Below are 15,187 nucleotides of genomic sequence, written 5' to 3'. Positions count from 1 at the left end.
CTAAAACTCAAAAACATTGAAACAATATTAAGCAACAATCGTATGTAGCATATAGCTCTATATATGCAGTATTTCTTAATTAGAGATGCCATGCAATTACATTTTGAAAGCAATTTTCTGTTTGATGCTTGTAACTGGTCTTATATCTGTAGGTATTATATTGTGCACAATATTCCGAAGTTGAAGTTCCTAGACTCGACGCCTGTAAAAGTATTCGAAAAGACAGAAGCTCAAAGGATTGGCGCATACATGAAAGTATCTCGACCAAGAATAGATGTTGCTGTAAGTTATCGATGATGCTAATTTGATTTGAAATTTGCTCATTTTAGCATTTGAAACTGATTTTCATGTTTCATTTGATAAAAAAAAAAAAAGAATGTGTGCATTTTTTCGCCAAAAATTGACTTCAAACAACAATAACAAAAAATTCCACTTTTAACGAACTACCCATTTCTCTTAAAGATTTTTGTTAGAGTATATATGTATATATCTTTTTTTTTGCGGATATAATCGTGTGGGCTGATGAAAAGATTATATCTTTTATTTTCTGGTTTTTTTTAAAAAAAATTCAGCCTTTTTTCTTTCTTTTTTTTAAATCAGTTCTTTGTTATTTTTTTTTTTCATTATTATTACCCCCCCCCTTTGCATATGTCTGTAATTTTTCTTTGTTTTTATCTTCATTTTGAACACATCTAATGAATTCTGTTTACTTGTAGCTTATGCAAAATAAAAGAAACTTATTGTTTTTCTTAACTTTCTTCGTGTTTTCTTGTATTTATTTATTTTGTTGTATATATATATACAACATATGCTATATATATATATATAACTCTTTCCGTTATTACATATCATTTGCAATGAACAAGTGAGAAAATATTTAACTGTGAAAACGTTTTTGTGGCAGTTAGATAACATTACTCTTGCTTTTGATAAAGAGAAATGTTATCACTCTTAATACTCTTGTGAAAATATCTTAATCTACAAGGAAAAGATAATCCTGTTTGTTGGTGAAGTTCGAGAAAGAAGTGGTAATCTGTTTGCCATGTTAATCACTGAACGAAACACGGAGCAGGTTTGGCAAATCCAAATTGTAAACATTCGCTCAACTGTTGATTTTATATACTATCCAGTTCATTGTTTCCAAATGAAGTATCTAATGATAAAAACACTCTATTTGATAGGGAAAAAAAGTTTATTTTTCAATATTTAAAATAACTTTGTTAAAAAACGAACTGAATCGTTAAAAACTGAACAGAAAGTTAGGGGTCATTCCAACCTCACCGTTTGGACCGGGATACATAAGTTGAGGTCAATCTGCATAAAGTCCCACCGTGGACTGATAGTAAAGACACGGTTCAATGCAGAGCATCGAAGTCAAGCTTCACTGGATGTAAGCGGGTGGTTGACCACTTTGATCAGCCTGCCTAGTGACCGAGGGTGCGCGGTATCGGTCCTTGTTAAACTGTTCTACCGTAAAGTGCTCGACTATCTACCAAAGCGGGGATGACATTCCCTCCGCATAGGCTCAAAATGGGATAGCCTTGTCTTTGGATCATCCTCAGCGATGTTTCCGAGACCGTCGCCAATAGCCCACTGTGCAGCTCTACAGCAACGATAATCAAATACCTACCGATCTGCATGAAATAAAATACTTATTTTTCCTATTCATAAAGTTATAATTTCTATGTATCACTTTTTCCTTAACTTAAAAAAATGCAAAAAACCGTAAAACAAATATCATTAATCAAAATTTAACCAAAGTGAGATGTAATGCTGATCAAAAGACACGAGACTACAACGTGGCCGTAAAAAGTTATAGTTTCCATGTTAATAGTTTAATAATTAAATTGAGATACGAAAAAAAAACTTTAAATTTGATATAAAATTACGCAAAAACCATCTCCACATATATAACATTTTCATATTGTAATGTTCCTTTAACATTTTCATATCAATCGTATCTCAATTATTTAGAGTGAAAGCGTCTGAAACAGCTGTGGTAATGGCTGTAATTTTATTATAACCCTCTAAAAAGGCCAATATTTTATAATTTTTTCCAAAAAGTAGAAGATGGGTAATTTAATTATTAATTCTTGAAATTTATCCAGGGTAAACAAAATATTCGTGTCCACTATGATATATTACTAACAGAATTATGTATATTTTGATTTTAAATTATCCCACTTTAATACTGCACTTATCAGATACCTGATATTGCCTGATTTGGATGTGGGTGGGGATTTCAAATCTCAGTAGTTTTAAGAGTTTTTTTTAAACGATATTTTTAGTCTATTTTTGTCTAAATGTATAAGATTAAAAACGTTCTATATAGCAGGGCATCGCATAAAATTGTAGACAAAATTCTAGGGGAGTTATTTCACGTCAGGATTAAAACTGCATAGGTAACAATGCAAGATGCCATCACACGTGGCTAGTGGCGCTCCCTTTTTATGGCCTGTTCAAAATTACGCGAAGAAATGCCTATAAAGAAGATTTTATACAAGAAACACCTTGATAGACTTATCGATTTGTTGCGTAAATGCTTTCTTTAATGCTTAATTTTTCTATATTCGTAGCAAGAAGCTAGTGCCGAAGCTGATGCACCACGTTATTCACCACTTCCACCCACTACAAAACCCGGTGGAACGCATAGAGGTATTTTTTTATTTTTAGATTATTCAAGATCTATTAAAAATTCCTTGCTTGTATGAAATGATATTAAAAATTAAAACAATTCAAATCATTAAATAAACTACGTATTATAATTTATCAGATTTTCGCTTTACCATCTTTTTTTGTAAATTTTAACTACATTTTTAATCAACATATCCTAATATTGGACATTAATATGAATGTGTCAAAAACGATGGATAGTTTTAAGAAATCAATTAATATTGAATCATTCAATCAATTCAATTTGAGAAATCAATATATATATATATATATATATATAATGTGTTTGTTCTTAAAATTAGAAACGGAAAGATTAAAGTAAAAAGAAATTTAATAACACATCAATAAAAATGGCATTTTGTTATTTTATGTGTTTCTGGTCTCTATTAGATGATCATCAAAATAGCATTATCTGAAGGTTTCTGATGAAATATAGGTCAATTGTATTTTCACAAACTCTGTAATCACAAAAAGAAAAAATGAAATGAAATACATCAAAAAAGTAAAAGAAACAATAATTCCAATTTTTTGTAAATGACATTTAATTTTCTCTATTATTTTGTAGTTTTTCTTTTCAAAGAAATTTAAATAAGGCACCCAGTTCTTTACCAAAATGACTGTATACCCTTTTCTTGGAACCAGGTTTTTCAAATTTTAATTTAGAAAGAATTCAATTAATTAAAAAAAATACAATAACCTTAACTATTATGTCTTATTTTTTTTTAACTCGTTGGTTCTAAATTATTTGCTAATTTATTTAGTTTGGTATAAATTACATTTGTAAATCATCCTTTTTGCCCGTACGTAAAGGCCTAGTGGATAATCCACTACTAAACATGCTTAAAATGGATATTTTTCTTATTCATTTTGTTGTTTATTTTGATTATCTTTCTTGAAGCAAAGCATTTCTGAAGTTATTTTGTCACTTTTCAGGTTCCTTTGGCAGATTAAAACAACGGTATACTGGAACACAGTCTGAAGGAAACAGATTTATTCGGGATAATGAACTTTAAAAAAGTAAATATTTTAAAATTCTTTCAACTTAATAATATTAATCGATGTTCGTCATTGTTCTTTTATAATGCATCAGTGAAAAAAAGGTTAGAATTAAAATATCGATCGAATCGAAAATGTTATCGAATAATATTGATAACTTAATTTTGCTAAATCTTTTATTTATTTCTTCCAAACACCATAGTTATGCTAAAGCAGAAAAACTTCCTCCTCATAATGAAAAAAAAAATAATCTTTTTTTTCTTCACATAGCTGCTAACATGTCTGAATATTAAGAAGAATGTCTATTAGTGATAGACGTTTGTATTTTCATATAATTAATTTTGATTTTTGAAAAATATTTGACGCATAATGGCAAAGGATAATAATTCAAAAATATATATATAGGTTTATCAGTTATGCGAGGTAGCTTCAGTTGGGTACCTGCAAGTAAATCATGGTATTTGTCGATTCAGTAGCCAATCAGGTTAATCACACACGTCTAATGTCGCTTACAGGTATCAAATTAAATCTTATCTAAATCACAGTTTAGCATAATCCCTTCTGGAGTTAATACCAAATTCTTAGAAAATTTTTTGTACTTTATTATTTTACTACATATAAAATCTTTTTCAACAACTGATTAAGTTTGCAGCTGTATTTTGATGCAAATGTCTCGGAATTTTAACATTCACAAATTTCTGTTAAAAGGATGATACACCTTATTTTCTGTTCGTAATTCTCTTGATAGATCAAAACCATCAGGCCTCAAAAAAAATTATTTGTTTTAGTGTGAATGCTTTTTAAACTTTAACTTACATACACTGGTGTGCAGTGAGTTATGTCTATAAATCATGTGTGAGCGACCAACAGCTAAGTTTTCGTCCTTGTTACAAAAGAAAAATCCTTCTGTTTATAGGTATAACCTGTCATACACTTAAAAAAAAATCGCTATTTTATTGATGGAGCTTTCAGTTTACTATTGAACCAGGTACTAATTGAACTATTAAAAACAATTCTTTTATATTTTCTGCTTGGAGTCCTCTTAAAATATCAGGACAATTAGAAACAAAGAAAGATAATTTAATAAATTATTTTGCGGTGTGAACTGAATGCTTTAAACTTTAACATTCATATATTGGTCAGCAATGTATCTAATTAAGAAAACCTATTTTCTGTTCTAGATTTGAAAAGCTTGTAAATTAAGCCTTGAATCAAGAAGGTTCATATTATTGGAGTCAAGGTGAAAAGGCACCTGCACGAATTCCACTATTGTTCTCTTTATAACACAAAATTCTTAGCAATGCAATCATATATTAATATAAAATTAACTACACATTTTGAAACATTTACTTCAAGAAATTTATAAGTACTAAAATTATTCAAAATATGATGCATTTCTTTTAGGATACAAGCCTTTAAAATTTGAAATAACTTCATGTCAGTTTTCACTGTAATGGCAACTGATACCATTTTGAAGATCAAAAAAAGTTATGGTGTACCATAAAAAAAGTCTACAAAATGAGTCCCGTCTATTACTTTTTTGATAAACTTGCTCTATTATTTTGTGTTGTGTTTGTATTTTTTAATTAACTATCAATTTTTTCAATGTAAATATTTACAAAGAAAAAACTGAAATTTATAAATATTTAACTCAATATTCAAATGTTCAGCTAAAACCCAATGTATTCAATTCTAGTCAAAAGACGAGTTCAATATCTTTTTTCAAAAACTCAATTATACCTTTTTACACTGAAACTGTCACCTTTTTTCTTGTAAGTTTTTGGTTTCTAAAATAAAATAAAAACCTGTTAAGATATTTGTACCATTTAACAAATGTAATAAAAAATTATTTTATCATAAGAATGACTTGTTTATTTCAATTTTATATTGTACTTTTTAACCATTTTTATATAGACTTGTATATTGCTATTAAAAAACTTAATTCTTATTCCTTCTATTCTTTTGTTGTTATCAGAAAGACAAGAAATATTAGTTGAAGAGTTAGTTTTGAACTTTATGCATGATTGGCTCCTAATTCAATTTGACATTTTCAGAAGCCTTCTACATGAACAGTCGATAAAATGGAGAAAAGCTAAATGTTCTTTCAATCATTTATAATTTTTACAAATAAATTGATAGTGGATATTTTTTTTTTATTTAGCATTTTTAAAAGAGTGTATATTACAAGACAGTCATCAAATCCTAATTTGAGATTAAAGGCTTACAGCATTTAAGATTCTCTATTCATTTTATTTATAAAATTATACCTACAGTTCCGTAATCTGCATTTTTTTGAAAGATAGTAAGTATTATACATTTGTCAGTTAACACTTAACAACCAATATATAAATATCAGCAGTTTAGACGATTGGTAAATAATTTTGTTATTGCATAATTTAGGTTTAAAAAAACTTTTTGCATCAAACCAAATCTGTTTTTATCAATTTAAACTGCAATAAATATTTTTTTTTAAAAAAAATGGACAAACTTGTAGTGTTAAATTACTTACTCAAAATCATATGTCTCACATTTTTATTGAATGAAATCTATTAGTATCTCCTTTATTATTTTTTAGGTTACCAAAAATTAATTAGGAAAAAAAAAAGCATAGTAAAAATTTAACACAAGATGCAGAGAGCTGTTATGATTGCTTTTAGAAAAGTTCTGTTATATGTTGTAATACAACGTAATAATTCTGTTATCAGCTTGTAATAGTTATTCATGTCTCTTAATAGTGTTAGAATTTGTATATCTTTTGACAGGGCTAATTAATGGAAAGAGAAAAACATAAAATGGATGTTAATCTATTTTTTTTTTTAAATTGAAAAAAAAAAAAAAAGATTAAAAATAAATTCCCAATCTGCATTGTTTAAACTCAAAATTTCAGAATTATTAAATTTTTATTGAAGTGAAAAGATCAATAAATTAGCTATTAACTAAAGTATTTAAGCAACTTGTTCATTCAGACTATTCATAACAAGAAGAAAATCTACTTAGTTAAAAAGTTTTGCAACTATAGGAGAAAAATCTAACAACCAACTTAAAATAGGTAAAACAATATACCTTTTCATTTAACTGTATTTCAAAAATAAAAATATCAAAACATTTAAGTTAAAGTTTAGACAAAAAAAAAAAAAAAAAATAGAATTAAGATTCAAGAAAATACTAATAGAGAAAATATTTACAATTAAAGAGATGTTTATAAGAAAAAACATTTTATTCAAAATAACAAATGAAATTATAACCACTAATGATTCATCTTTAAATGCATTTTACAATATTTTCGGATTCATGCTAATGAGACATCAATGCTGCACTGATGATTGACTTAATTGTTCAATAATTTTTTCTATCTAGGTTAAATACTTCTTAATCTGCCCATTTACCAAGAATGTCAGCATCTCTAAAGATAAACAATTCCTAAAATAATACAAGACAAATTAACATTTATTTAATAATTGCATTTTAATAAAATTAAAGATCTTATTAAGAAAGCAAAAACATGAGGACAAATGGAGGAAAAAAAACTGGAAGAAATGAAAGATTTAAGTTTAATAACACTAATTCAGTAAAGTATTAAATGTTAATTTTTAGATTATAATGCTATTGAAATATTGATTAAAACAATTAGCATTACAAAACTCTTGGTTCAGTATAAAGTAATCTAGTTTTAATTCTTTAAATTGTTTTTTCATTTGTATTCCAGGATATAAATTTGCAAACTGTGTGGAAGTTTTAGAACCTATTGACAAATAAAGTTTATTAAAAAATACTATTTTAGATAATTTATTAAATCTTCAAATTCAAAAATTAATGAAAAATCCTTTTTTAAACATTTGGTTGAACATTCGACAAAAGGGCTGATTAACAAATAATGGCGGAATGTTCATTACTAGTGACCATATATGCTAATTCTGAAAATGGTATGAAGGAAAAATGAAGAAAATCTATCATTTTAGGAAAATGATCATTAAGTATGCAATTTAATTTTGTAAATCTAGAATTCATTCACTTTTACCTAGGTTAAAATATCTCACCAAATCGGCTATCTTCAAAAAGCTAAATAACTTTCGTTACTTTTTTAGTATACATAGTTTATATTATAAATTATAGCTTTGTCTCAAGTGAAAGGCACTTGAGCTACGGCTTTTTCTCCTTCTCAAGTCTTCCTTTGCAAAAATAGCTTTAAAAAAAAAAAAGTAAATTTTTTATAACAATACTAAAATTATATTAAGTTTGAAATCACAATCAAAATTTGTTTTAACACAGTGTTTCATTAAATACAACATTTCTAATCACCAAGAAACATTTTAATAGTGTTTTCAAAAAAATTTTTATTCAAAAATTGTTTTTATTTAAGTGGCAGTAGAAATTGAGGGAAGACTATTTTTAAAAATTTATGATTGTTCGAAAACTCAGAAGATATTAATAGATTGCTATTTTATTTGACTTTCGAAGAAAAAGAAAAAAAACTTTTAAGTCTATGAAGCATTAAATATAACAGAAAAAGTGCAACACAAAAATAATTTTTAAAAAAAAATCAGCTGCAAGAAAATAGAAGTTAACATTTACCAGAAAAATAAAAAGTACTAGAAAAACTGCCATTACCTTTTCATTTATTTCAATTTTGGTACCTCCATATTCAGGTAAGAGTACTTTATCACCTACTTTAACACTGGGAGTAACAAATTCTCCTTTCTGGAAGAAAAAAAAAGACAAATTCTGTAAGTCGAACTACAAATTGCAAAAGAGAAAATTGCAAGAAAAAGAAATTTCTTTTAAATCAGGGTTCCCACTATATGATGAGATTGAAATTCAAGGACTTTCCAGGACTTTTCAAGGACCTCAACAAAATTTTCAAGGACCTTAATCTTAGACCAATTTTAAAAATTATTCTCTTCTATTTTACAAGAAGCAACAATGCTTGTTGTGGCAATAATTAATTTGAAATATAATACCTAAATGCTTTGCCTATATAGAGAGAAGAGAGTATATGTATTATGGACTAATATTTATATATTTTTTAAAAACAACCCTACTATTTTTACATATTAATTCACAAGATCATTTTCAGCACAGTCTATAACTAATGGTAATGAGGTGTTAATGGTGAAATCCTTTAATCCTGTGTATTTCCATGTGAAGGCTGCATGAAAGACAGAGCTAAATCTTAGGTATTCCATATTCCATAACCCCCTCCTCTCCTCTATTAAACATCGTTTCTGAAATTATTCATCCATAATTTACACAACCTTCTCTAAATGTTATGCAGCAACAATTCTTTCTGAAAATAAAAATTAGAAGGAACATATCCCATTTTCACCATATTTAAAAGCATTATTCGTTGTGTGTAATCCACAACTGCCAATGAATATGACCTGGTGGGAATATTTCTCTTTTAATTCACACTGAAGCTTCTAATAGAATTTCCAATTGACATAGGGTCCATCCATGGATAATTGAAGTATTTTAGGGAGCTTTTAACCATCATCCATGCATTTGTAAAAAGAGGACAAAATATTTTCTGCAGTTCCATGACCCATAAATTGGGAGGTAAGATACTTAGTGCAAACTTTATTATCAATTCCTTACCATAATGTCCATCTGCTTAGATTGTAGAGACTGATTTAACGTCTCATCAAAGAGTACAGTGTAGCAATCCACATTATTCAGCTCATTTATAAGAATCCCTTTGAAGTATAGTGCCAATCCAAAGGAGCCCAAATAGGCTCACTTTGTGGCACGACAAAAAAATTGTCTCGCTATACAGCTATCAGCAAACATTTTGGAGAACAATTTACTAATCCATTCACAGGAGTTACATGAATAATTACTAGTGATGCACTTCAGACTCAAGAGAATTTCAGCATCAAGCACATTCCTTTTGACCAGAAAAGAAGACAATGTTACCTCGGACACTAAAGTTTCTGTTTCACTTGGGGCACACGATGTTGAAGGAGTATTTACACCAGATGAATTAGATGTTGATGTCTTTGGAAAAAGAGAACTCAGGTCATGAGACTGCTTTTTTGTTTTACCTTTCTTTCATGTGTGATTTCAGAGCAGATTCTACAATTTTTGCGATATTGATCTCCTTCATGCATAATCGGCACTTGGCTCTGAACTTCTTTTCGGGCATCGATAAAATCCATTCTTTATAAGCTTGATTATCCATCCATTGGGGATTAAAATAGCACTTCCCAGGCATAACTAGTCTAAACTACATAACACAAATACGCAGCCGTGCCTTTGCGAATACGCTTTACAATAAAGTTTTGAAATGACGCAAACGTAAGGACAAGTGCGGATGGTAAAACGGCAAATTTATTGAAAACTATAAGGTACATATTGTTACGAAATTCGAGAGTATTCCAGTTTCGATAAGAAAAAAGAAGATCTAAGCATATGCGACAGAAGATGAAGTGGAGTCTCGCCCCGAACACATTGATTGTCTGCTGTGCTCCGCGCGCTTGGCAGACACTAGGCCTGGTTAGAAACGGTGGCGTTAAAAACCACGTTAGAGAGCTCGGGAACAAAACAGAAAGAACGAGAAAGATCCGCGGGTGTTTTATAAAAAGGGCCGTCGGCAGTATTGGACAAATTCAAGGACCTATCAAGTTTTTCAAGGACCTAAGACGTTTTTCAAGCACTTTCAAGGACCTAAATTTAACAAAAAAAAATTCAAGGACTTTCAAGGACTCTCAAGGACCGTGGGAACCCTGTAAATGCATGGTATTAATAAAAAATTCACCTTTTTTGCACAACTAAAATAAAAATATTAATTTAACGAAACAAATACTCTTGATAAGTGAAATCAGGTAGAGAACTATTTAAATAAAGATGAATTAAACTAGTGATTCAATTATTATTTTAGTCATTAAAGAATAACAAAATGTAACAAACTTTAAAAAAAAATACAAAACTAATCTTTTTAAAATATGTAATAAATTGAAGATTTTCTTAACTAAGCTTGTTATATGTTTTATCCTATATGGATTTAATTGATATCAAAATATTATTATAGAACAGGGAAGCTCACCAGAATAGTAAATATTTTCTCCAAGGTTGCAATTTCTAAAACAAGCAAAATATTAGAGGGACCGGAAAGTAATGTAATTTCTGCGCATTTAATATCTATTAGTCCTAAAAACCAACTCATTTTTTGATTAATTTCCGACATTGAAAGGTTGTTACTAACGAGGCTGAATATATTATTAAGATTAAAATCTAAACCAGCCAACATTGGAAAATAAAATAACATATTACTAGCAACATTTTTTAGGTTACAAGTAAAGTTATGATACATCATGCATAATCATTTAAGTCAAAAAGAGAAATTCAAATTTGGAAATAATATAAACACTTATATTTAGCCAGTGAAAAATATGTATATAAATCTTAATCTGAAGATTTTTTAAACCATTGTTTATAATTACTTAAACTACTAACACTCAACATACAGCAGTACTAGCAATAGCACTATCTGAAGAGGAATAAGAGAAATGTTGTGATACTTTAACACCAAATTTTCTTTTTAAAAATTGCAACAAATATGGAGAAATTTGAGAATTATACAGGTAAACAAGAGATAGTAAAAACAGGAGACTTGGCAGGTATGCAAATATCAAATGCTCAGAAACAATATTGACCTCAGAAACAGATCTGGTCCCCCTAATATATGTGTATTTTTTCATAGGGATTTCGCATCTAATGCAAATAAGTGGGATTGAAGATTCTTTATATGAGATGTTTAAGAATCACAAATCCTGAAGAACGTACAAACATTTTTAGAGGGAAAAAAAATCTTAAGTTCTATACACTAGATCATATTTCTATTTAGAAATACATAAAGCAGCAAAACTTTATAAATGCAACCACTTGCATAGTACTCCTAACTTTTCAACACATTATGAAAGCTTTTGAAATATGAATAAAAAAGGTCAATTTGTTTCCAATTTTCATGTCTTTAGGTTCAACCTTTCCCTAAATTATTATAAGCTCTACCATTACTGTACACGACTAGTATAAGAATTGATCTCTAATGTTTTTTTCTTTTAACAATTAAAAAAAAAAAAAAGATTGGTAATGATATTCAGATTATAGCAATGACTTAGATTGAAGGAAAAATTTAGCCTAAAATAACATTTTCAAATTACTCTACCTTGTAATTTTTTTTTTCAATCTAAAAATTCATAACTTTAGTAAATTTAGAATTACTCACATACTATCAAAATATAATTTTATTTCACAGTAGCTTTCAAACCAATGAAAATTATCACTTCATATTGAATATAACACTGTAACCGGATCAATAAAAAAAAAACGGAAAGAAAATAATTTTTTTTGGCATAGTTTTCAAAATAAATGTAAGCATTTTTTATAATAAAAAAAATTTATTGCAACTTCTTTTGGCGTAGCTAAGAATCTGCCCACCAATTATATTTTTTCCAATAAAAACTTGACAATAAAAAAGTAGCCAACGCCACTTTTTAAGATGCCTTTAAAACAAAAATGCAAAATTAAAAATAGGGAATTAAAAAAAAATTTTCGTAAAAATTTATAATAATTTATAGAAAAATTTAGATATAAAATTTAAATTTACAATAAGCTGAAATTATTCAAAGTTAAATAATTTACTCAATTTTCCAACAAAATGTTTTATTTTTCTTAAAAGACACTAAACTTCCTTTATAAAATAATTTTGCTAGGGAGCAAACACTGTCCTGCTAAGAAATTTAATTTCATAATAATGGACCTAGTTTTATCCTAAGCCATCTATGGGATTCTTGAGACTATTTTTTTCCCAAAGAGAAAGTGAACTGCACAAATAAAAATTTAAAATTCTTACAGCATTGTGTGCACCAGGACCAACAGCAACAACAGTGGCACTTGAAACTTTCGCTTGAGCTTTTTCAGGAATCATAATTCCTCCTTTTGTTCTAGTCTCTGGAATAAATCTTTCCACCAAAATTCTATCAAGCAAAGGAATAAGACGCTTACCAATTCCAGCCTAAAATATAAAAAGTTTTAAACACAAAGTAAAAATCTCACATAGTATATAAACATATTTCAATATAATTCAGTGTGATATGCTTATTAGTTTAACAGAAAAATAAAATTTTTCAAAACTTTAATTTCATAAGAATTTCAAAAGGAGAGAGAGAAAAAAAAAAGTAATTTAGTTACTAAAGTGAGTTAAAAAAGTAGTTTAGTGGTTTGATGATTCAAATTATCTAACAAGAAATAGCAAAATTTATTAATGTCAAAGAATTTGAGCAAGCGGATTGAATTAATGAAATTTAGCAAAATCTAATGAAACACATTTAGTCACTGATTTAAATTAAATCACAACTTCTACCCATTGACTTGGTATAAATAAAAATTTAGATTTCATTCTTCAGTTTGAATCTAGTCAATAATTCTGTATAGAACTTAAATGGTAAAATCTAAGATTCAAATCACTTTTTGAACTTTCTTATATTGTGAATTAAATCGAACCCAAATATTTTAATTGAAACTATTGGTGTCAAGCGCCCATAACATTGAAAACTAAATCAAATCTTCAATTTACTTTAAACTTGTATTTAAACAAAAAGGTTTATAATCTGATCTATAAGACAGATTTTTATAAAAATTTAAAATTCTATTTTAAACTTCAAATATTTTTAAAAGAAATATAAAGAGGTTTGTCCAAATTTGGGGTATAAACTATAATTTTTAAGGAAGTCAAATAGATTGTTTCTAAAATTTTCTCACCAGCCACTGCATGCTAACCCCTTAAAGTTCATGATTACTTAGACACAAATACTGCAAGGTGTGCAGCCAAATCTTTTAACAAAAAATAAGCACCTATTAAGTACTTTTTAGGCACTCAAAAAATATTTTTAAGCACTATATACTTTAACAAAATGCAAAATAATTTTCAAAGACTACATGATCCTGATAAAATAACTAGTTTCTGACAAAACTCCTTTCTTAATTATAGTAGCCACCATAAAAAGATGGGATTTTTCAGTTCGATACCAGAGGGGAGAAATTGAGAATACCTTGAAAAATGTAACAGAGTTGCACATGAGAGTGCAATAATCTCTCCGAACACAGCTCAGTATACGCACATGCGGAACCGCAATTATTTCGTCAATCATGTAACATGATTAGCGCTTTCATACGCTATGAACAGACGGTACACCAAAATAGATCGTGGTAGAATGACTGGTGAAAACGTTGAATAGAATATTGTGAAATGCACGCTTTTGCATAATACGTGGCAAAAATCTACATGGTGAAGAAAAAATCTAACTTACGAAAAGGGAAAATTATGTACTTTTTAAAAACAACCAAGGTGCTTTTCAAAAGCACCTTTGAGGGTTTTTTAAAAAAAAAGTACCTTTAGGCACTTTTTAAAAACGCTACGCGCTTTGCACTACTAATTAGGCAATTTTTAAGGCACAAAATCCAAGAAGATTTCGGTATTATGATCTACAGCAAAATAAACGCTAAGTATCTATAACTTTCAGCAGTGGTCAGCGAAAAACTGGGAAAAAATAATACAGAAAAGAACCAAATCAAATCAAATGGTATAACTAGCAGCCACTCCCTAGCAAACATTTATAGGTTTATTTATTTTCTTAAAATTTCAAGTACAAAATCAATGTGTTGGAGTGACAGATCACTATGTGAAATCAGGAATAGGACAACTTTAAAGATTTAGATTAGGAAGTTAAAGGACGTTCCATTATAAAATTATAACACAAAATCTCAGATTAAGTATTTGTGCATACAATTTGTGTATAAGCTAAAGTATGATAATAAGCCTCTTAAATGTTTATCGACAAAATCATTACTAGAATTATTTGTTTATTTTTATAAATCAAAAAATATATCTAAATTGGGAACAAGAAATTACAAAAATTAATTTAAAAGCGACATACCATTATTTTGGTTATTTATCTAGATTCAGGAAAGAGTCACAAATTAGAGAAATATTTGACCAAATCTGATCACTAGGTGCCGGTCTGATAAATGGGGGGGAAGCGACTCAGATCAGAAACCACGTGTTTACAAAATGTGAGTCAAATAATATTTTTAGGAATAAAAAACGATATTAAACTTATAATAAAATTTTACAACCAGTTAAGTTGTTCAACTGATTTCTAATGAGCTCTAAAATCAAAACGTAAACTATTTCATCATTTTCCAGAAATTTCCAGGCCAGTCTAAGGACAGACATTGAGTAAAACATTGATTTGGCTTTGTTTTTAATTTCTTAACAACAAACCATGATTGTCAAATTTTCTCGAAAAATTATTTAAATTACAGGTGTTAAAATAATTTAAATGCATTTTTTTGCTGTTTAAATTTTCAGAAAATGAGAAATTTCATTATGACAGATCGCTATTTATAAGTAATCTGATTCAAATCACATGCTAAATTATAATTTTATTCATTAATTTAACATGCAAACATAAAACACACCATTTGAACTTATGCAGAAATTTAAAATATAACTAATATCTCA

General features: G+C 28.2%; 2 protein-coding genes across 4 annotated transcripts in view; one reads left to right on the top strand and one right to left on the bottom strand.

The window, feature by feature from the left end:
• Nucleotides 1-5,529, top strand: part of LOC107442255 (leucine-rich melanocyte differentiation-associated protein) — a 33,314-nt gene extending 27,785 nt beyond the window's left edge. For all 3 annotated transcript variants that reach the window (XM_087153049.1, XM_087153048.1, XM_087153050.1), the window contains exons 5-8: nt 153-282; nt 2,577-2,655; nt 3,607-3,690; nt 4,851-5,529. In XM_087153049.1, the coding sequence (XP_087009175.1) occupies nt 153-282; nt 2,577-2,655; nt 3,607-3,686 (289 nt within the window). In that variant the 3' untranslated portion in view covers nt 3,687-3,690; nt 4,851-5,529. The remainder of the gene's footprint in view (nt 1-152; nt 283-2,576; nt 2,656-3,606; nt 3,691-4,850) is intronic.
• A 1,338-nt stretch (nt 5,530-6,867) lies between these two features.
• On the bottom strand, nt 6,868-14,893 carry LOC107442236 (10 kDa heat shock protein, mitochondrial). The gene is made up of 4 exons (XM_043048206.3): nt 14,601-14,893; nt 12,518-12,679; nt 8,278-8,367; nt 6,868-7,089 (listed from the first exon to the last, which is right to left on the bottom strand). The coding sequence occupies exons 1-4, from the start codon at nt 14,601-14,603 to the stop codon at nt 7,039-7,041; spliced, it is 306 nt and encodes a 101-aa protein (XP_042904140.1). The 5' UTR covers nt 14,604-14,893; the 3' UTR covers nt 6,868-7,038.
• Between the last annotated feature and the right edge of the window lie 294 nt (nt 14,894-15,187).

The sequence above is a fragment of the Parasteatoda tepidariorum genome, chromosome 10, assembly GCF_982258835.1.
Source record: "Parasteatoda tepidariorum strain Cologne lab strain chromosome 10, Ptep-v5.0, whole genome shotgun sequence".
Classification (NCBI taxonomy): domain Eukaryota; kingdom Metazoa; phylum Arthropoda; class Arachnida; order Araneae; family Theridiidae; genus Parasteatoda; species Parasteatoda tepidariorum.
The sequence above is the reverse complement of the archived record's forward strand: the minus strand, read 5'-3'. Positions and strand labels throughout refer to the sequence as shown.

Coding starts and splice junctions, on each gene's coding strand:
- LOC107442236 (XM_043048206.3), bottom strand. Junction 8,368..12,517: donor GTCCTGGTGCACACAATGCT/GTAAGAATTTTA, acceptor TTTTTCTTCCAG/AAAGGAGAATTTGTTACTCC. Junction 7,090..8,277: donor AAATTGAAATAAATGAAAAG/GTAATGGCAGTT, acceptor GTATTATTTTAG/GAATTGTTTATCTTTAGAGA.